The sequence below is a fragment of the Salvia splendens genome, chromosome 17 (genome assembly GCF_004379255.2).
Source record: "Salvia splendens isolate huo1 chromosome 17, SspV2, whole genome shotgun sequence".
NCBI lineage: Eukaryota > Viridiplantae > Streptophyta > Magnoliopsida > Lamiales > Lamiaceae > Salvia > Salvia splendens.
In genome coordinates this window covers 10,010,198-10,032,740 of record NC_056048.1, presented here as the reverse complement: position 1 = coordinate 10,032,740, position 22,543 = coordinate 10,010,198, and the positions used below count along the sequence as shown (strand labels likewise).

General features: G+C 39.1%; 2 protein-coding genes across 2 annotated transcripts; one reads left to right on the top strand and one right to left on the bottom strand.

Annotated features, from left to right (window-relative positions):
• The first annotated feature begins 8,658 nt into the window (after positions 1-8,658).
• Positions 8,659-10,057, top strand: LOC121773553 (ras-related protein RABH1e-like). The gene is made up of 6 exons (XM_042170432.1): positions 8,659-8,889; positions 8,978-9,048; positions 9,175-9,263; positions 9,350-9,461; positions 9,524-9,614; positions 9,683-10,057. Exons 1-6 carry the CDS (start codon positions 8,773-8,775, stop codon positions 9,824-9,826), a joined length of 624 nt encoding a protein of 207 aa, XP_042026366.1. The 5' UTR covers positions 8,659-8,772; the 3' UTR covers positions 9,827-10,057.
• Positions 10,058-11,341: 1,284 nt separating this feature from the next.
• Positions 11,342-16,464, bottom strand: LOC121773550 (cyclin-dependent kinase C-1-like). Its single transcript, XM_042170431.1, has 12 exons — positions 16,245-16,464; positions 14,978-15,059; positions 14,770-14,860; positions 14,657-14,686; positions 14,446-14,561; positions 14,281-14,353; positions 14,083-14,203; positions 13,869-13,986; positions 13,111-13,250; positions 12,958-13,015; positions 12,266-12,336; positions 11,342-12,100 (listed from the first exon to the last, which is right to left on the bottom strand). Exons 1-12 carry the CDS (start codon positions 16,346-16,348, stop codon positions 11,569-11,571), a joined length of 1,536 nt encoding a protein of 511 aa, XP_042026365.1. The 5' UTR covers positions 16,349-16,464; the 3' UTR covers positions 11,342-11,568.
• Between the last annotated feature and the right edge of the window lie 6,079 nt (positions 16,465-22,543).

Here is a 22,543-nt window from a genome sequence, read left to right as displayed (position 1 = left end):
AGTTAGTTGGAAGTCTACCTTGCAGTCAACGGTAGCTTTGTCTACTACAGAGGCAGAGTACATGGCCATTACTGAAACTGTGAAGGAGACAATTTGGCTTCATGGGTTGCTGAAAGAATTGGGTGTTGGTCAGAAACAACTTGAAGTATATTCTGACAGCTAGAGTGCTATTCATTTAGCAAAGAATCAGGTCTTTCATGCAAGGACGAAGCACATTGATGTTCGCTATCATTTTGTGTGGGAAATTCTCGAAGAAGAGGAAATTGTCAACCGAAAGGTTCCAACTTTGGAGAATCCTGCAGATATGTTGACCAAGGTGGTGACAAGAGCCAAGTTTGAACATTGTTTGAACTTGGTTAATATTCTGCGATTTGGAGCTGACGCTTGACTGCGCCAATATGAAAGCACCGCGACTCGTATGTTTGGATGGAGAAGATTTGTGTTCGGTGGGATTTGAAATTTTGCCAAGGTGGAGATTTGTTGAAGTTTGCCTACAAACTTTGACATTTTGTCAAAATTGTTTGTCCCACATCGGTGGATATTAGGGGGTTAGGGGGAGTGGCTACCTATAAAAGGAGCACTCCCCCCTCATTTGTAATGTATCCCCAAATATTGTATTCTCTTCTCCGTCTATATATAAGCGGGCTCTGCAGAGGGTGCTCGGAGACGTAGGCAATTTGGCCGAACTCCGTTATTAAAGTTTCGGGTGTGTTCTTTCTTTATTAATTATTTTGTTCTGCATTTATTTCTGGGTTTATTTTCTGTTGGGATATTGTATTCAATATTATTTGCGGGTTTGGTAGTAATGTTTTGTACGGTTCTTTTGGGTGTTTTTATATTGTGATAAATACACCGACTGATAAATTCTGTTAGGAATCTGGTATTTAAGAGGGACAGTGTCCTCGCAAGTCTTTCCAAAGAATTTATTTGGAAAAGTAATTTTATCGAGTAGACCCCATTGGGTTAACTCTGAAATTACTGAATCGGTTCATTTCACTATTTGAGAGAAAATTACCCGGTTTTCTCAACAACTACTGGTTTGAAGGCAACTGTGTGGATGATACTCTTCTGAATGATGCCAAATAATTCCCTGTAAAAATGAAGAATAATTGTACAATTAAATTGTTATTATAGGTTATAATATCATTCTTCTGTTGTAGATAGGATCAAAAGAAAAAGCAACACGATAAGAAGCAAAAGTAAATAAAATAATAATAATAATAATCAAACTAACAGCATCAGCAATGACGCCCGTCCCGGCGGAATTCCGATCGGCGTGCTGGAATTTCACGGCGGACGTCCGCCATTGTGCATGGTAGGCACGAATACGGAATTCCGCCAAGGACACCGCAGTTCCACGGCGTTTACGCGGAATTCCGTCGCGACACCGCGCGGACGTCCTCCATTGCGTTGACTCTCACCGACGTCCGCACGGAATTCCCGTTTATTGTATTAAATGTTTTTTTTAATTTCTATAAATACATCCCGTTGAACTTCATTTCATTCGCACCACTTGTATTAACGAGTATCTCTCTTTCTAAAAATACATTTCTTTCGAAGAACAATAGAGCACCAGGATAGCGATTCCCCCGTCACTAGCGAGTCACCGGCGCCTTATTTTCCCGTCGGCGGGAGTGCCGGAATGTCGGGGATGATGCCCCAATCTCAAATGCCATCGGGAATGATGCCCCAGATGCCCCAGTGGTATGGGATGATGCCCCAGATGCCCGGGGGGCGAGTGGCGGAATGTCGGGAATTATGCCGGGAATTATGCCCCAAATGCTGGGGATGATGATGCCCGGGATGATGCAGGAATCGCATGTCGCTGCGGGGGAGTAGGTAGGGGTCCCCCAATCACCAGTGGACAACTTCTATCGGCCTTATATGGATTTACTGTCGACGGACAACCCTACGAGTTCTCCTCTCGAGACTCAGTTCACTGGCAATGACACGTTCTCGCTCGAGGAGTTGGGGCTTTCTCCGATCCGGGATTCTCCCACCGGCGACAGTGAGGAGGGGGAGGACATGGCGAGGGAGGGGCAGGGGACAGGGCGTCCCGATGTACGGTGGTGAGGAGGGGCCGCTGAGGTGGGAGAGGGATCCAGCGGGAACAAGAGAGCTGTCTGGATCATGGACGAGTGCGTCGCGCTGGCGACGGCGTGGATCAGTGTAGTGGAGGATCCTTACGTCGGTGCGAACCAGCACATCGACCGGATGTGGTGGCGCGTTAGCCAAAGCTACCTCCAGTTCAAACCGCCAGGGGGAAGCCTCACAACGGAGAGCAATGCCGGAAACAGTGGAATCGGCTGAAGAGGCAGCTAAGCCGATTTACCGGCATTTACACAAACAACCTCCGCTCGGCAACCAGCGGCATGTCTACCGAGGATGTGAAGCTCCTGTCTCATCAGCAGTTCCCCGACACTCAGTTGGGCTTCGGGGAATTCGAATATTGGGTGGTGTATCTTGTGGTGCAGTCTTCGGCCAAGTTCACTGCCGGTGTTGAATTTGGTTGGCCGAAGCGGACGAAGATCGGCGACTCCGGAGAGTACAGTAGCAGTGTTGGTTCTGCGGATTTCCCCCCGCCGAGGCAGAGTTCCCGACACCCACATTGTCGGCCCGCCGCCGTCGCCCGGTTGGGCAAAAGTCCGCAGCACGGATTGCAAGGGGAATCCCCAGCGGATCCGCCGATGCCCAATCGGCAGCACCCGCCCAAAACGATCCCGAGAACCCCCCATTAGCCCGCATCGCGGCACATGAAACCTTGTTACGTGCAATGGTTGAATAGCGTCAATCGACCGACCCCCATTACAAGCGGTCGCTTAAACCCCTCATCAACAGTATGCGGCGCGATTTGGGGTTCGGAGACATGTTGGACGGTGACGGCGAAGGGGGTGGCGGCGGCAGGGACGGTGGCGGGGGATGGCGGCGACGGGGGATCCGAGGAGTGAGAAGTCGGTTTTTATTTAAATAATGTAATTTTTTTTAGTAATTATGTATTTTTTTTATAATGAAGTATGTTTTTTTTAATAAAGTGGTTGCATTCTCTCCGTATTCGTGTCGACTATTTAATTCCGTAAATTTCTTACTTTCAGAAATTGTTTAATTTGTGAATTTTTGAATTTTTTAATTGTGGGAAGTCCTTCGGAATCTCCTTGGGGATATCCGCCTCTTATGACGTGGCAGTGCAGTGGAAAGTCCGTATAACGTGGAATGAGGTATTTTTGGGAATTTTGCGGAGAATTCCGCGCCACTGCTGATGCTCTAAAAACATAAAACAACAGGAAAGGAAACTAACCTGTTAGGCCATCCGCAATGGCGCCTAGCGCACCGCCTAGACGATAGTATTATTAATGTTTCCCGTAATTAAAAACCGCCTAGCGCTCGGCGATTTCGTGGCGCTAGGCGATGCGCTGGGCGATCCGCTCGGCGCTATTGCAGCGTCCAGATCACCTATCGCATCGCCTAGACGATATTTTTTTCTTTCGAAACACTATATATACGCGCTTTGCACGTCATTTTCATTCGCACCACTTGTTTTAACAAGTACTCTCTCTATCTTAATTTCTGTACAAGATCAACACCGAGAAATGGATAACACCAACAAAGGTACTCCAGTGACAAGCGGGTCTCAAACTCCCCCGGTACCCGTGGGAGGTGGATGGGGTCCGATGCCAGGGTACTATAACATGTACCCGTGGCAGGGGATGATGCCCGGGATGGCACCTGGGGGGAGTACGCCGCCGTGGCAGGGGTTACCGGGGATGCAGCCCGGTGTGCAGATGATGCCGGGGTGGGCACCCGGGATGCAGATGATGCCTAGGGGGGACGCCGATGCAGCCACCAACAGGGGGGTACCGGCGACGCAGGGGACGCCGGGGTAGGAAAACGTTTATCGCCCCAGTTTTGATTTTTCGACTGCTTCTTCGCACACATCGACCCCAGCGGATTCGCAGTTCACGCAATTTGAGTCTTTCTCCTTAGAGGAGTTGGGGTTCGATATGCTCGGGGTTTCGGAAACTCCCGATCAAATGGGGGGAGCAGTGCGGGGTCGGGGCGACCCAAAGAAGAAGGGCAAGGCGAAGAAGAAGGGTGAGTCGTCGCAGCCGGGTGTGGATAGCCAGGTCCGGAGGAGGTGGACGGACGCAGAGAACGTCGCACTGTCCAAGCCGTGGGTGAGTGTTTGCGACGATCCTCTCGTTTCGAACTACCAGAGGATCATCAACTTGTGGGGCAAGATAGTAGCACCCTACCAGACATTTTGCCCGGAGGGGAGGCCACGCAACGGGGAGGATTGTCGGAAGGGGTGGGACCGAATCAGGGCTGCCGTCTCCCGATTTTTGGGTTTGTACGCCAACGCCCTCCGCATGCAGAGCAGTGGCCAAACGGAGGAAAACTGCAGGAGGATAGCGGAGAAAGCCTTCCCCCAGCCCGGGTTGTATAAGGAGTTCACCTACTGGAACTGCTATCTTGTGCTGAACGACTCCGAGAAGTTCCGAGTAGGTGTCGACGCTGGCTGGCCGAAGAAGCAACGACTGAACTATACCGGTGATTTCAGCGGCAGCAGCGGTGGTTCCCACGACCTCCCCGAGACGGCCCAGGAGGTGAGGGGGGTCGCCGAGGGTTCCCAAGAGGTCCAGTCGGCATCCCCCCTTGGCCAATCCACAGCGGATCTCAAATTCTTCGCGCGTCAACAAACGCGCGCTCAGATGTTCAAGACGTTGGTCGAATGGCGGTCGGCGGTGGACCCCGTGGAGAAGAGTTTGCTTCAAACATTGCTCATGAGCATGCAGGACGAGTTGGAGGCGGCACGGAGGGAGACTGGCGGGAGTAGAGGCGGCGGCCACGGAGGCGGCGGCGATGGTGGCGACAGCGACGGAGGAGACGACGATGGAGACGAGGAGTATATTATTGTACTTTTTTTTAATTATTGTAATTTTTTTAAATTATTGTACTTTTTTAAAATTATTGTAGTTTTTAAAATTTTAATAGTATTATTATTGTTTTCCGTATATGTCTCGTAAATTAAATTCCGTATATTGTGTGATTGTTAATTATTTCATTTTTATATAATTGTTATTAGTGATGTGACTAAGCTATGGCTGAGCTATTTGCTTGTTTTGATGATGTGCCAGGAGGATTTTTAGTGCTGATGATGTGACCGAAGGAGTTTGTGGCTAAGCTATGGCTGGGCTATTGCTAGACTATTCCTATTGCGGAGGGTCTTAAACTCATGAATTCATCTGCAATAAATGACAAAAAAGAAAAGAACAGTAGATTAACAGTAAACAGAAAGATGGTTTAGAGAGAAGAAAATTAAGCCAACCTTTAAACAATAAACAGATAAATGGTTCAAAGAGAAGAAAGCTGCAACATATGCCAAAAAAAAGAGATCATTAGATCAACAATAAACAGAAAGATGGTTTAGAGAGAAGAAAGCTAACCTCTTATGGCGATAAATTGACCTGCAATATCTGCAAAAATAAAAACATTCAGCATATCAGCAATAAAAACACCGAAGATTTAGAGAGAAGAAAAAAAATGCTGGTGAATGAATCTGTGTATGTGCAAGTATATATAGCCAACTTGGGGATTATTTTCAGTAGTCAAAAATCATTTTTCCTTTTTTTTCCCTATAAAAATGGTTTTGGCTCTCAAAAAACCTTGCATTAGAGTGTCCACTATAGGGGGCGGACAGCCCCCTCCCACCGCCGCCCCCCGAATCGAACCGCCGCGCCGCCGCGTCAGCCGCGGCTATAGCCCCACTCCTTCTCTCTCCAGCCACCCTTAGCCGCGTCCTCGCCCCGGAGTCGGCGATCGCGCGTCCGCCTTCCTCCCCCCCACCCGCCGCGTCCACCCCCGCGGCGGACACCCTTCCCACTATAAGCCGTCCCGCTTCCGCCCCAAACGCGGCTATAGCCGCTTCCACATTATAGTGGACGCTCTTAAGATCTTCATCCGAGAATTCCCACCAAAGCTCAGACCATCAGCAGTGGGGCACCCTAAGTCGCGCCACGTCAGTATTTTTATCCTCCTCCTTCTCCACCTGCAGTGGGCGCCCTAAGGCGCGCCCTATGGCGCGCCACATCATCAATTTTGTAATATTTACAAAATACATACGAATTAAAAAAAAACTAAAATACATTTAAAATACGAATTTTAAAAACTTCGTCAATCGAACGACCGGAATCAGACGAACTAGAACTATTGGTGTCTTCGCCGGGATTCATTTTCGTTGGATGTTGAGAGAGAATATGTTGAGAGATAGTCGATATGTTCGTATGCACAACTGAATGAGAAACGAGATTTATATAAAAAAACGAAACCGCGTGTCATCGTCCGCGGCCTTCACAATGGGGCGGACGATGACCATCGTCCGCGACCATCGTCCGCTGCGTCCGCAATGAGGCGGACGATGGCGCGGACGATGGTCATCGTCCGCGGTTTAAGTCGCGCCCGAAGCATAGGCCGCGACTATCGTCCGCGGCCTATGCCACACACCTACAATGGGGGCGGACGATGAATGGCGCGGACGATGCGCGCCATCGGGCGTGCCATCGTCCGCCCATTGCGGATGGTCTCAATATGAAAGACCAAAGCTCAATATGAAAGAGTTTCTTTGTGTAAGAAAAGTATGATTGATTGTTAGTACATGGTGTAACCAACTTTGTTTTTGAAAGCTCATGCCATTGGCTGCTGGATTAAACATGTAAAAGAAACAATTCTTGGAGGTTATTGATTAACCTTTGGTTTGAAACATGTAATTTTAAAATAAATAAATAAATAAATAAATAAAATAAATAAAATAAAAACCCTCTTCAGCCAATTTGGCGGAAACTCTTGCTATTTTCCCACCAAAAAAACCTTGCTTTTAAGGATATATAGAACTATAGCAAATATGATCTCCATGACAACTATGATTTGACAAATCTAACAACACTTTTATATCATATATCTCATACAATAAATCTTGTATTAATATCCAATAGTGCATGCTACTAAAACTATATAGTTAAAATAAATTCATGAAAAGGGGAAAACAAAAATTCTCACAACTTGGTTTTTATATATGTATAGATAGATTATATTATAACAAAAAATTATGATAATGTATAAAAAAATGACAAAAAAATTAAAAAATAAATAAAAACCATAAGTTGCAATAATTAAATACAAATAATCTTGGGATGATTGAAATTTTGGGAATTAGAGAACATGTCATTCTCATCATCAATGGTGAATAATTTTTTTAAAAAATGAGAAATAATAAAATTGAAGAAAGATTACATGTAGAGAGAAATAGAACTTTTTTTTGTGAATAGAACTATAGCAAATGTGATCTCAATTTGTAGTGGATTAAAAAATATAATTTTTGGTATAATTTTTTTATATATATTTCATTTAATATATAAAAAATATTTGAATAATAAATAAAATATTTATTGACCTATGAGATTGTAACAAATGGCATAATCTCATTGGTCAATAAAATAAATTGAGAGGGACCACTTGATCTCATTTTTATCCAATGGTCAAAAAGAATATGATTTGACTAATTGACATTCATTTATTCTCTATATCAAATCAATCATATATTAATATTGTATACTATATGCAAATATAATTTTATAATATACTTATCAATATTTCATGAAAGTTGGCGGGAAAATGGATTGTTTGGTATTCCGCTTTTATATATGTATAGATTCTAATCCAATCTAATCAAGTTTTTATTTCACATATTCTTAATTATACTATAAGATTTATAATTAATTTTAATAAATTTAAAATATTATATAAATTACATAAATTCCTTTATATTTAAATTTTAAAATAAAAATTGTGACATATTTATTATGCACATATTAATGGAGTACAACATAAAAAATTAATCAATAATAAAAAATAAACAAATTAAGTCATAAATTTATCGTGTTATTTATATTTATATTCATTTATTTGTATGATTTATTACTTATCTTGTTGATATTCATAAGTTTTAGATTATGGTTCAATGAACCAACAAATCAACAAATAAATAAAATCAAATTGTTTGCAGACGAAAATAACTTCAACTTTTGATATCATTAAGAGTAAAAATCAATAGTGAATGAATTAGGGTCGATGCCATATTTTTGCAGAATTATATCCAAGTTGGGAAACAGAGTAACTAGAGTGATGGGACTGTTGCATCCTCTGCCATATTTTTTCAGCTGTTTTGTTGTGTTCCTTATTCTCTATAGCCAAGTATTCATCTCCTCCATTTTTACTCATACAAGTATAACATTGTTAGTAATATAATATTGTAAACCAAACAAATATTTTTTGTCCAAATTAGTTATATTAAGCTATCAATCATCAAGCTTAATGAATTAATATATGATATCTTAAACATGAGAAATAAATTAATCTGAATTTGAATGGCAAGTCAATATTGATTATGATCGTAATGGAATACTATTATATATAGCACGTATGAGTGTTGGAATATTGATCTTTTTCTAGATGATATAATGTATTAATTGAATAACATTGAAATTGAGTAAGCCACAAACTTATGTGATGAATAACATTGAAATTGAAAATGAAATGCTACTTACAAATTAAGATTTCCCTTTACGTGTAAAACTCGTTTCACAAAAATCAGACCATTCATCCACCCATTCTACGTTGTCTCATTGTTATCTCTCCTTAAATTATCTCCATCTTGATCCAGATCTCGTATTCATCGTCATCAAACAATACATGCATATTGTCATATTGTAGAGGGAGAGAATGGCGGTGGTGTCACCATTAGCAAAATACAAGCTCGTGTTTCTGGGCGATCAGTCGGTCGGAAAAACCAGCATCATCACCCGTTTCATGTACGATAAATTCGATACAACCTATCAGGTATACACACATTGATAAAATTTTATAAATTTGTATGTTTTTTTATTTTTAAATTGTTTTGATGTGATTTTTGAATATATACATGTAGGCTACAATTGGCATAGATTTCTTGTCCAAAACAATGTACCTTGAAGATCGAACAGTTCGCTTGCAGCTTTGGTAACCCCTTTATGCATGTTTTGTTTGAATTGTAATAAAATGTTAAAACAATTGATTTTATTATTTTACGATAAACTACTAAAACGCGATGTATGAAATTACTAAAACACGACGTACGAATTATAGGGATACTGCTGGACAAGAAAGATTTAGAAGTCTAATTCCGAGCTACATTAGGGATTCTTCAGTAGCTGTGATTGCCTACGATGTTGCTAGTAAGCAATTCTTGGTTTACTTTGAATAACAGTATGTTTCTTGATTGATTATTGTAAAATACTAACTTATATGTATATATATGCAGACAGACAGTCATTTTTGAACACTTCAAAGTGGATTGAGGAAGTAAGAACAGAACGTGGCGGTGATGTGATTATCGTTCTAGTCGGAAATAAAACTGATCTTGTCGACAAACGGTAAGGACACCAACATGTTAAATCACATTTTTGAAAATAAAATCTATATTGCCTTTTCCTAGGCAAGTTTCGATTGAAGAAGGCGATATCAAGGCTCGTGAATCCGGAGTCATGTTCGTAGAGACTAGTGCTAAAGCCGGATTCAATATAAAGGTATCATGATCTAGTTAGTATAACATAATTGAATATGTATGCCTTGATTGAAATTGTTGTGTTGGCAGCCACTATTCCGGAAGATAGCTGCAGCGCTGCCGGGGATGGAGGCGCTCTCCTCTGCGAAGCACGATGATATGGTGGATGTGAATTTGAAGGCGACTGCAAACGGGGGCCAAAATGAGCAGCAAGGCGGAGGGTGCGCATGCTAGGATGGGTGAAGCTGAAAATGTAGAAGTCTAAATTCATTGGAAGTCTTGAATGTCTGTTGTGTAGGGTAACTCTCATTGAGGATACAGAGTTGTGCAGGCTTTTTGGAAAACAGATTGGCTTACACTGATGAAACATAACAAGATTTTGACATGTGTTATTTTAAATTTACAGAAGATTTGAGTGTGTTACCACATCCATAATAAATTAAAGCAAACTGCTGGTTTCTGGTTTGGGTTGCTTGCTTAAACTTACATTTCTTCATGACATGCTTAGATAAAATTAATAAAGGCATCAGCAATGTAGCCAGCCCACCACAGGCCCTCCCTCGGGTGTCGGATCTGGTTCACAAGCGAGGGGAATGAAGAAGAACTCGGTTGAGGCTAGGCGTCATTTCTGTCGGGTCCGGTCAGAAGGCGAAGAAGTTTTAGAAAAGAATTGCTGACATGTACAACACGAATAAATCCAGCTGGGCATGAGAGCACGACTGGGACAATCTTTGCCAAATATGATGGTATCATTCAACAATGTGCAGAAACTGTGGCCAACTACAGAAAATATTCATGAGAAGTCTCATCATCATCAGGCGTTCTTCCATGAAGAACAAAGAGAGTCCAAGTACAGTGACGTCTACATGAATGTCTTGGGGAACTAGAGCAGCAACAAGCAACAGTGGCAAGATGTTCGACCTCAACTATCCTATGGAGGAGATTTTTGGGGAAGACTCCGCACAAAATGCCCCAAGTTGCACCGACGCATGAAATTTGTTGGGGAACCGATATTGTATCAGACGTGTATAAGTCGATCCTTTTTATGGAAGCTCCCAAGGTTAAGCACATCCATCATAATGACATGACCGAGGAGCTTGAGAAAAAAATGGAATTTCATTAGATTGTAGTTTTTCAATTTTAGTTTCGAAATTTATGCTTTTTTTTTGTAGGGCTTACATACCATTACCTAAATTCTTGAAATGAAAAAAGTTGGCCTGGCCGATATATTTGGTTGAAACCCGGTTCAAGAAACCTCCACTGCGTGGTATGTGTTTCTTCGTTGTATGATGGCACAACTACTGATAAGCTACTCCATCTGTCTACGAAATGTTGTCCACATTTGACTCGGCGCAGATTTTAAAAAATGTGAGTGGTAAAAGTTAATGGAATGTGGGTTCCACATTTATATACTGTATTAGTTTTATAATAGAATGTACGTGTGATGAGTTTGTGGAAAGTGGACTCCATTTACCAAAAATGACAAAAAGCAAAGTGGACAACATTCGTAGAAGGATCAAACAAAAGTGGACAACCTTTCGTAGACGGAGGGAGTATATATATTTGCAAATAGCAAATGGCATACTCCATCGGGCTTCAAACAATGCATGATGTTGTAATAGAGCTAAACATATGTTTTGCCCACAGCAGATGATGCATTTAGATATGACAAGTGCGTTCAGCCCAGAAACTATGTAAAGCTGTTCTTGATCTAACAAAATTATTAATTTAAAATTGATCTTTTACATGTAGACATTCAAAAATCCATCTCTAGTTAAAGATAACAGAATCCCAACAACATATAACAATCACCCCACTCATTCTTGAGACAATCTATACCAATTAACCAAGAAGAATCACTAGATATACAAAGCCTAGTAACAATTTGCAAAACTGTATCCAATGGAGGCACCAGATCCTCCACATCGTCTGTGAATGAAATTAGGCGTGTATGAAGTAACGGCTACTTGTCTTTACTATTGCTGCCAGCCATACTGCTGGTTTCTGTTGCCACCCATGGGATTCTGACCCCTTCCGCCATATTGACCGCTTTGTGAGTAGTTAGGAGGAGCCCCGTATCCACCAGTTGCCCCCCGACCGTTTGAGGGAGCTGTGTTTCCAGGATACGGTGGGGGTCCTCGCCCCTGTGAGGGGAATGGGGCACTACTGTATCCTCCACGATCTTGGTAGTAACCAACACCACCGCCTCCGCCTCCGCCAGCCCCGCCTGGAGGGTATCTACTGGGACCTGCTGGTGGGCCGCGTGGCTTTACGTATTGTTGATGACTAGGCGCACCATTCATTGCCATCTGAGAGTTGTTGTTCATCTGATGGCTGGAGCCGTTCCAGTGCTGTGGATGGGACTGTCCAGATTGTTGGATAGGGGGCAAGCGAGCATGTTGTTGTGGATGCTGCACCTTCTGCCGTTTTGCATTTTCATCGTTCTGTCGTTGTTGCTGTCTCTTCTTCTTTGTTTGGAATTCGTGTGATGATTCGTATTTTGGCAAACTGCACGGTCAAGAAACTTGTATTAACTGTTTTATGGCTCACTTTGGAATAATCTTTGTTATATGGACCATGGAATCATTTCTCAAATCAAACATCTTAATCGAAATGTAATAGATTTTTGAGATACATCCCAATGTAATATCAAGAAAGTTTTATCGAGCATACCTTTTCGGGTCACAAGGTAAGGGATCAGTCCAGAAATATTCAGCATCTAAAGCATCTTTTGCAGAGATTCTCTGTGAGATATAAAGAGACGCAGAAAAGAGAAAAAATGAGACAAGGGCTCTAATAGTAGTAACTCAAGAACTATGGTAACAAGTGGCACGTAACAGTCGCAAGATTATATCTTCTTGCTGCACGAGCAAGTTTATTTAGTTAATTATTTTAGTTCATTGTTTTGATCAAATTTTCTGTCCTAGTCCAGTGGGCAGTTTTGTTTATGAGTTGTAGCAGTTGTAAGAAGTGCTCTCTTAGTCCCACCATAAGCGAGCCGGTTCTTTTGGACACGGGGATTTAAGAAAGTGTGTAGAGAGAAGAGAATACAGTTGGTGAAAGAATAAATTATAGAATAGAGTACGAGAGAGGAAAGATGTTATTTTTTGCTAAAAAAGGAAATGGCGGTGAGACGTCCCAATAAGGAATACAAGTCGCTTATGGTGGGACGGAGGGATTACTTAATAAGTTGAGCGACAGATGGCTAGGGCAAGATTTCTCAATTCTGACTTTTGAGGACCTCCTTATTTCGACACACTTTTTCTCTCATAGTACTACTTTTGGTTGTGCTTCCAATCTCTCAATTCCATCACAACAAATTGTTCGTAGCAGAAGAAAAAAACATTACTAGATGAGGAATATACCTGAGCAGGATCAAGAACTAGCATTTTCTCTAGCAAGTCCAAAGCATGTCGGTCGAAACTGCATAGTGAATGATCATTCAGTAAACCCTAAATAATAATAGAGTACTCGGAAATAACACCACATATTAACAAAACTTGGCTTCAGTACTCAACTGTCTAAAGAGCTCCCGAATTCGCTTTTTCATCGGACGAGTGGGCTTAAATTTGTTATACCAAGGAATCTTCGAAACACCAGGCCATATTAACTCATCAGGGGTTCCACAAAGCTCAAATATTTTATTCAACTGTTCAGGCTGCAATAGGAGTGAATACAAAGATGATACTAAGTTCACAAAACACCTGTAAACCAATCAGGAAATCCATGATGGACAACACCAAGAATGTCCATAAGCCATGCTCAAGTCTAACTCAATTCTATTCTATACAGAAAAATCGATACGATCAAGTTAAATTTTGATAACGACTCAAAGGTACGCCTGATTACCATGAATCGCTTCTGAAAGAAACAAGACATCTAAATCACCCACCCCCCCTTCACGTTTTCTTTCCCATGTTTCTACTCCTATTTCTCAACTTCCTCAGGAAAAGTGAACAGTGTTTCCAAATAACTAGAAAACGAGATGCTTACACAAGGATATATAAGGTCTATATATGTTCTTCTCAAGGAGGTAGAGAAATAACTCTGTTATAACTTTTACTTTTCTTTTCCATCTACACTAACTGGTCACTGGTGTAATTCGTTGAGTACTTGTATCAAACAGTTTGTGAGAATCGCCTTTCTTCTAACATTATATGGTATGCTGCAACTGTGCAAGGTCATAGACAAACAATCCACACAAAACATTTTCAAGATCAGGGAGAGTAAAATAAGCATAAGAAACTTCGCTACAAGGTCCATGGATAATTCTAACCTCATTCTTTCCCGGTAAGATCGGTTTTCCATACAATAGCTCAGCAAAGATACAGCCTACAGACCACATGTCAACAGCTGGACCATACTTTGTAGCTCCAAGAAGTAACTCTGGAGGTCTACATATTAACAGCAAAAAAACGAGGCAAAATCAGAGTCATCACTACTACCAGAACAAAAATGGACTTATGCTTGACAAAGAAGAAAGGATATACCTGTACCACAATGTAATAACACGATTTGTAAGATTTGCATTAATGTCATTAGAAAAGGAACGTGCAAGTCCAAAATCTGCAAGCTTCAGGTTTCCCTCATTATCGATAAGAAGATTGGAGCCTGCAGTGAGGTACTATCAAATATTGACCACTCATACCATTTTAATTTTCAGTATTACCCATACAACACATTCAAACCTTTTATGTCCCTGTGAAGCACTTGATTAACATGGCAGTAATGAAGACCTGTGAGTAGTTGCTTCATGTAACACTACAAAACAATATATAGTAAATTCTCCACTGGCTGAAATTCACCGAACATGGAAGGGTTAATAATAAAAGTCTCGAGACAGCTTGCAGTACTTTTATTTGTGGAACAGTAAATCTTAGTCCAGGACGATCTGCAAGGCCAGTTAAGTCGTGATCCATGTATTCAAACACCATATAAATGCTTCCATTGTACTTATTGTTCTCTGCATCTGAGGTTATAAAAAGGTGTCATATTGGAGTTCCATATCAATAGCAGGAGAGCTAGGAGCTCCCATCAACAAAGAGCAGAGACTTAGCTTATTACCTGGCTGTACCTGTCCGTTGGTCTCCCGACCTATATAAAGCAACCAGAATGAGTTCAAATTGAGGATTGGCATATCAGGTGAAGTTAGAAGTAATTTTCAAGAAAAAAAGTACCAGGAGATGTCACTATCTCTTTCAAGTGAATAACATTTTCATGCTGTAGCTTCTTTAGAATTTTTATTTCTCGGATCGCAGTGATGGGAAACTGCAGTGACGGGAAAATAATGTAAAATATTTGATGAAAGAAACAGCTGTTGGCGTTTCCAATGTCAAGTTCAGAATATTTTTAAAGATAGGCAATGACTGGGGAGAAGAGCTATACCCCCTCTTTTTCATTATCCATTCGTATCTTTTTCAATGCGACAATCTCTCCAGTTCTCTTTTCTTTGGCCATATATACTTGCCTGGGGAGGAAAAGGAAACAGAACATACACAAACAAACAAATTAGAAGAGAACATTTGAGTTTATCTGAGTACTACTACTGTATTAAAAAAAGATTATCCCATTACTAGAGTAAAGTACAATTTACAATGATCCAGCCTATTTTAGGTACAATAATATTAAACTATTAACTAATTGTTATGTTCCGTTAACAATTTTGCTCTGTGCCCCTGCACATGTAATGTTACGGTTACAAAATATTGAAGAAACAAGGCTTCCATGTACGTGTATGTATGTGCATATATATATATTTTTTTTAAATGTCAGTAGAAAGAGCAGGATAAGAGCCATAACTCCATCTTAATGATATCCAAACCATGGTATCATTCTCTGCACAATAAATAGACGGAAAAAACATTATATTACGAGGCATACAAATACACTTGCAAAATGCTTTTTTTCATATCATACAAACAAAAGCATTCATAATAACATTCTTCATAGATCACTTCATAGTTGTATTAAATGTATGAAATTCACTTCAACTATGAGGTTCACTTATTTAAAAGTAGGATTTTAACAACCTTGCTTCAAAATGCGTAGGAAAATCCAATTCAGTTCAACTTATCATAAGTACAATTACAACAAAACCACCAATCAACATCATCAAAACATTTGTTTGTTGGATGACTACCTATTCTAAGTATCTAACAACTTGATCTTTTAAATAGAAGCTCTACGCGGCAGGTTTACTTTCTGCTAAAGATTTATGCATGGAAGCACGTTAACCAAGGGGTACAAGATCGAAGAGTCTAAGACGAACATTGTTTTTCTAAATGACCCTAATACCATTGAGAATGCCCTATCATACGGGCTATGGGGAGAAATATCTCCTTCACATCAGAAATATTTGTTTGAGCAAAAACAAAAAACAAGGAATAGTGATAAACTACCAATCTCCAACCTAGAAAGCAAAAAAAATGCAACTGGAGTAACTAATAGAGGAATAGCAAAATTCAATAGCTGCAACCAACAACTCTGATACAAAAAAGAAGCAATTGAATGCCTAAACAAATTCACACCCACCCTATACAAAAATCACGCATATTTGAAATAAATAACAGAGAAATTAATAACCGCCACTTTAAAAATCGATTTATTCAATAAAACGGAAAATTTACAGAAAAGGGGGAAACTTTGGCCTCACCCATAAGTCCCTTCCCCAATTTGCTCGAGTTTTTCGAAACACTCGACGCTCCGAGACCCCCACGACGGCCGGTAGTCCACATTGAGCTGATTAGTAGCCGCCATAATCTCGACCGCCGAAGTTGAGGTCGAAGGGTCGTCTATGAGAATTGGGGTATAATAATAACGGCAATTGCCACGGCGGCGGCGTTCACTTTGTTTCCTTAATCGCAATACCAGAAATTTTGTAGTACGAGTAATTCTATATTGACAAATGGAAATATATATAACTCAACTTCTAGCTGGAAATTACACATCTACACATGCTAATTGTCAAAATTTTTAATATGGAAATTATTAGTATCCCATATATATACCTATATACGCATAACGTTATAACTTAAATCCCCATTCTTTCCATCAACTGAAAAAATCATTGCTACAATTGTAAACTATGAAACTATTTCATTATATAGGGGTGTGTTATAACGCTAACTTTTCTTAAATTGTTAACTTGCTAACTCATCAACGTAATGTATTAAAAGTGTCAACACAATCATATTAAAATGTCAATACATATTTGTGTTGACATTTTAACAAACGGTGTTGACATTTAAATATTAATTTCAACACAATATTTTAAAATATGTTTATATTGACATTTCAGTATTATCGTGTTGACATTTTTAATACACTACGTTGATGAGTTAGCAAGTTAGCAATTTAACAAAAATTAGCAATAGATCACAACCCTCATTATATATGTATATATTTTTAATGTTTATATATGTAAACACAAATAATAGAGTGTAGTCACATTTCACGGGAATATATTTTTTTAATTGATAGCATTAAACACAATAAATACGATTATATAGCTAAAGTTTTTTTTATTTTACTTGTATATATAACATATTAATCACTATTTTTTAGCTTAAGTATTTTATTTATATGCCATGTTAAAATACAAAGGTAGCTAATAATAATAAAATGATACAAAATAATTTTACTTGATTAAGAAGACTAATTCCTTCGATTATATACATAATTATGTAATGATATAAAAGAACATTTAGATAAATAAATAATTATGTAATGATGTATAAAAGAACATTTAGATAAATATTTAAAATAAATGTGTAGTCGGTATTCATAAGAATACATATAAACGAACATATATAAATGTAGGGTCGTGATCAATTGAGATTTTTTAACCTAATTGAGAATTGAGATGCATTATTAGCTATTTATTTTTATTAAATGAGTGGTCCAGAATTTGCCACATGGAAAATATTTTTAGATTAATTAATTATGAAATAGCAGAATGATAATTTTATGGTACATTTTATTCAACAAATACTTTATTAAATTTTATTTTTTAAATTTTTTTATTTTTTATATTTTTTTAATTTTTATTTGTCAACTACACACGTATAATGTCAACACATATACAATTCATGTCAACTACACACATATAATGTCAACTATGTGTACAATCCATGTCAACTACATATACAATTCATGTCAACTACACACATATAATGTCAACTACACACATATAATGTCAACTACATATACGATTCATGTCAACTACACACAAATAATGTCAACTATAAGTTGTTGACATTTGATGTGCAGGCTATTTATATTTTATGTACAGGCTATTGACGATAATACCCCCGAGTTGACTTAAGGCTATTTATATTTTATGTACAGGCTATTGACGATAATACCCCCGAGTTGACTTAATCTACTTGCAGTTGATATTTCGAAAATGTTGTGAATGAGTGGCTGAAAATGCATCTCAATTCTCAATTAAGCTAAAAAATCTCAACCTAACAGGACCCTATAGATGTATGTGTGCAAAAAAAATGGGATTCCTTTGAAATTTATTGATTGCAATGAATATTTTTTTTAATTGATTTGAAGATGATGGAAGATGTAAATCATAGAAAGATTGCGTGAATATATATTGCATGGGTGATATGGTTATGTAATTTATATATGTGATTTCCATAATTTCCATATTAAATTTTTTGACAATTAGCATGTGTAGATGTGTAATTTCCAGCTAGAAGTTGAGCTATATATATTTCCATTTGTCAATATACTATAGCTAGGACACACCACATCATCATTCCACCTTGGTATATTTAGACTAGAGAATTTTTTCTCATAATGTAGCTACTAAACGCCTTCTAAGTATAAAATATAATTTCCTATTATCACTATAACAAAGGAAACAACACTCAATGAGTGGTAAATCTCGGTTGATATTAAAAGTTCACGTACTATCAACTTATTGTTGTCATTTTAAATCAATATAAACAACTTTAATAAATGTATTACTCTCTATGTCCCACTTAAGATGACCCATTTCTTTTTCGCACTTGTTTCGGTAAGATAACAATAAATAGTTAAAGTAAAGAGAAATTAAAGTAAGAGAATAACGTAGAAGGGACTTATATCTGAAAAAAATGAAATAATTAGTTATAAAGAAAATTCGTTCTTCCATAATCAATTTATAAATAAATTAATACTTAAAATAAAATAATTATTATAAAGAAAACACCATCCCTACTAAAATGAATATAAAAACACTCCATCCATAAATTAACACGCATGGTGAAGGGTGGCAAGTGACAAAATTGTAATCGCAAATTTTCCAAATTTAAGCAAATTAATTCATTGAAAATTGGTTTCCAAAGAAAAGTGAGTACGTTGATGTGAGGATAATATGCACGTTTATAATCTAATTATGCTATCACACTAGAAGAAAATAGTTACACAACCCGTGCATAATTGTCAGCTTTCGTGTATAAATTATTGTTAGCATGAATGCCATTATAACTATTTAAATATTATGCCATAGCTTTTGTTTCGATTTTTAATACATAAAGTTCATTTTTGATTTTTCTCATCTGAATTATGAATTAAATGTACATATATTATTCTATCAAATGTTGGGTATATCAATATGTATAAAGTATAAATCGTGATCGTTTTTCCATGCTTGAAAATCAATGTCATTTTAGAATTCGTTAATTATAGTATTAATTATATGAGGAATGCATTATGAAGTTATTTATTAAAATAAACTAAATTCTCATCTCAATTATGAGTTCAATGAACATATAAAATTCTATGAATAAAATATAAATAATTTAATTTAAGTTGTGGTAATATTTATTAAAAATATAATGTGTATTGAATTTTTTCAAACTTACTACATTTATATATTTTTTTCTGCATCTACGTAGATTTATTAATACTACTATTATTGTGTAATAAAATTATTATTATCTATATTTATGCACATTTATATATTTTGATACTACTATATTTATGCATATTTATTAATTGAGTCATGCAAAGGGGTGTGATATTAATGGAGAAATTTTGGAATATGGATCTCAATTCACTGACCTTTCAAGAATAGGGATTAAATTCGCTAACCATTCAGAATATGGGCTAGAGGCATGCAAAATTTTCAAAATAAGGGTTTATTATTTTTTATATTTGTTCTCTTCATTTTTCTTATTATTTCCCTCCTAATAATTATAAATTAACCCAACTACACTTTAACCGAATTTCTCAAAAAATTCAATCTGCTCCACTCCAAACGATTCTGCGCTCCACTCCAAAAAATCAATTTGCTCTCTCAAATTCTCACACATCACTCTACCGCCTCCGCCTCCGCCCCCTCAACATTATTTATTAGTAAAATAAAATAGAATAATGTAGTAGTAAAGAGTCTTCTCAACATTATTCTCTCTCTTACTTTACCATTTCTCCATTTTAACTATTTATTAGTATCATTTTTATAAAACGGGTGCAGAAAAGTTACTAAGACTCCTAAGAGCATCCACAACCGTGCTCTTGCCAGCGGCACGGTTGTGGGCCCGACCCCACTTTTTCTGCCTGCTCTCTGGCAAGAGCACAACACCCACAGCTGTGCTCTTCCGCAAGGACGAGCACAATTAATTTAAAATTCAATTACACAAAAACATTTCCATAATACTAAAATTCATTAAAAAAACCACAATAAATATTACAAATTACAAATAAAATAAAAAAGACATAATTAAAATCCTAAAAATTAAAAATTACATAATTAAAATCATAAAAATTAAAAATTACATAATTAAAAAAACTAAAAATTAAAAATTACATAATTAAACTCCTAAAAATTAAAAATTACATGATTATTGGCTAATATTACCCGAGGAAGACTACGCATCCGGCGGCATCAACCCCAATTGTTTTTTGAGACCCAATATCATGTCCTCGTGCGTTTGAAGTTGCGTGGGGGTCATAGTTGACCTATCGGCCATATTGAGTTGGGCCAAAAGGGCCCACAACGAGTTGTTCGGGGTGGAGGTGGAACATAGGGTGCGGGTTCGGGGGCGGGGGCAGATGGAGTCGCGGCGCGACGGCGTTCGGCCGCTGCCTTCTTCCTTCCTTGCGGTCGGCGTCGGGAACCGCTTGGTCCGGCGTCGGGGCTACCCAAGTTAGCTTCGGCGAGTTGGCTAGCCACTTCTTCGCCGACGTTGGATAGGGATGCCGACCGTGACCGTTTGGAGGAGCCGCTAGAGGAGGATGTTACGCCTCCCAGATACTTCGGGTGCATCCTCGTTTCCTGCCAAACATTTAGGTACTTGAACGACTTACCGTTCATGGATTGGTAGGTGCTCAGCGCCGCAGTGATGATGTCGACCTCGCTCCGGCCGCTCCCGGCATTCCGCGACTCCTGGAGGAAATAGCCATTGAACTTGTCAATTTCGTCGTTGGCTCGGCCGATGCAGTTGCGCACCATACTCTCGTTGCGCTCGATGGTTCCCGGCGGCCGGTTTGCATTGTACCGCCGAGAGACGCGCCACCAAAAGTGATCGCCGGATTGGTTCGTGCCAACCACCGCATCTTCAGAGATTTCCAAGTACGCCTTGAACAATCTATCCATCTCCGCCGGTGAGTACGGTGTGCGGACACCGGCGCGAGATGGAGGAGTCGGAGTTTGGGAAGGGACGGGAGGCCTAGGCTCCGGTGTCCACCTGTATCGCCCATCGGAGGCACCTTGCTCGTCGACCGGGTATGGCCGGTAGCCACCCGGAACGCCCGAATCTTGGGTGAGAGGAGGGGCCGAATAGTTCATTTCCGGACTAGGAAACGGTTGTGAACCGAACCATTCGGGGTTCCAACCGTGGGAGCTCATAGGGTTATCGTCTTGGCCGAACATAGTGATATTGTAGGGTATGAGAGAATGAAGATGAAAATGGATATGGGAGATTAAAGATGAAAATGGATATGAGAGAATGAAGATGAGAATTGTGTAGTTTGATGTGAATTTTTGGGAGTGAAATTGAGGGTATTTATAGATGAAAAAAATTAAAAAGTGGAAAAAAACGGTTATAAACGGATATATTTTTTTGGGGAAGTGAATTTTTTTTATCGGTTTTTTTAATTAAAAACAGATTTTTTAATTAAAAAAATATTTAAACACAACGGCTATGCCGTTGACGAATCCCAGCGCGCCACGTCAGCTGCTCGCTGGCACGGCGCTGCTCGATGCATCGAGCAGCGCCGTGCCAGTGGCGCGGACGGCCCGTGCCAGCGGCGCGGACGGCCATGGCGACGGACACCACCGTTGTGGATGCTCTAAAGTGGGACGGAGGGAGTAAAAAATATAGATATTCAATTATGTATTTGAAAAAAAGAATTGTGTCAGTGTCAAGTAAACAACTAATTTGCTTGTTAAGATGGTTTTCTAACCAATTCATCTAAATCTGCTGACTGTTACATGCCACGTAAATTTCTCTCCATTTCATTTAATAATATTATTGCACCAAATTATAATGCAGTCGCAGCTAAGTCGGATGAAAATTATGGAATGCAGTCATTTTTGATTGATTATTTCCGTTGGATTTCAGATTGTTTTTAATGCCAAGCCGAAGGTGGCGGCGAACGGTGGCCAAATCGCAGCGATGGCGGTTCTATACTTCTATTCTATGGACAGATCACAGATGAACTTGTTTAGAGAGGGCCTGCAATTTTTTAATTTACTTGTAATTTTTGGACAATTTTTTATTTTTTATGTTATACTAAAAGGGACTACTAAGGGTGGCATATTGTGTAGGTTGGACACTTGGACTGTTATTGGATCAACTTGATAACAATCTAATCCAATAATGTGTAATTTGAATCTTACCTATAATAAGTTCTTGAATCGAACACGAACTCAATCTACTACCTTCAAACCCGAACACGATTCACACGCAACAAAACTCGTTAACGACAAGATATGATATGCAGATATGAGTTGAA

Excerpts from the sequence above, each read along its gene's own strand:
- LOC121773553 (XM_042170432.1), top strand. The coding sequence starts at position 8,773 with ATGGCGGTGGTGTCACCATTAGCAAAATACAAGCTCGTGTTTCTGGGC. Across the intron at positions 9,264-9,349 it reads GATTGCCTACGATGTTGCTA|ACAGACAGTCATTTTTGAAC; the intron begins GTAAGCAATTCT and ends ATATATATGCAG. Across the intron at positions 9,462-9,523 it reads ACTGATCTTGTCGACAAACG|GCAAGTTTCGATTGAAGAAG; the intron begins GTAAGGACACCA and ends GCCTTTTCCTAG.
- LOC121773550 (XM_042170431.1), bottom strand. The coding sequence starts at position 16,348 with ATGGCGGCTACTAATCAGCTCAATGTGGACTACCGGCCGTCGTGGGGG. Across the intron at positions 13,251-13,868 it reads TCTTACCGGGAAAGAATGAG|CCTGAACAGTTGAATAAAAT; the intron begins GTTAGAATTATC and ends CTCCTATTGCAG. Across the intron at positions 13,016-13,110 it reads ATTCGGGAGCTCTTTAGACA|TTTCGACCGACATGCTTTGG; the intron begins GTTGAGTACTGA and ends TTCACTATGCAG.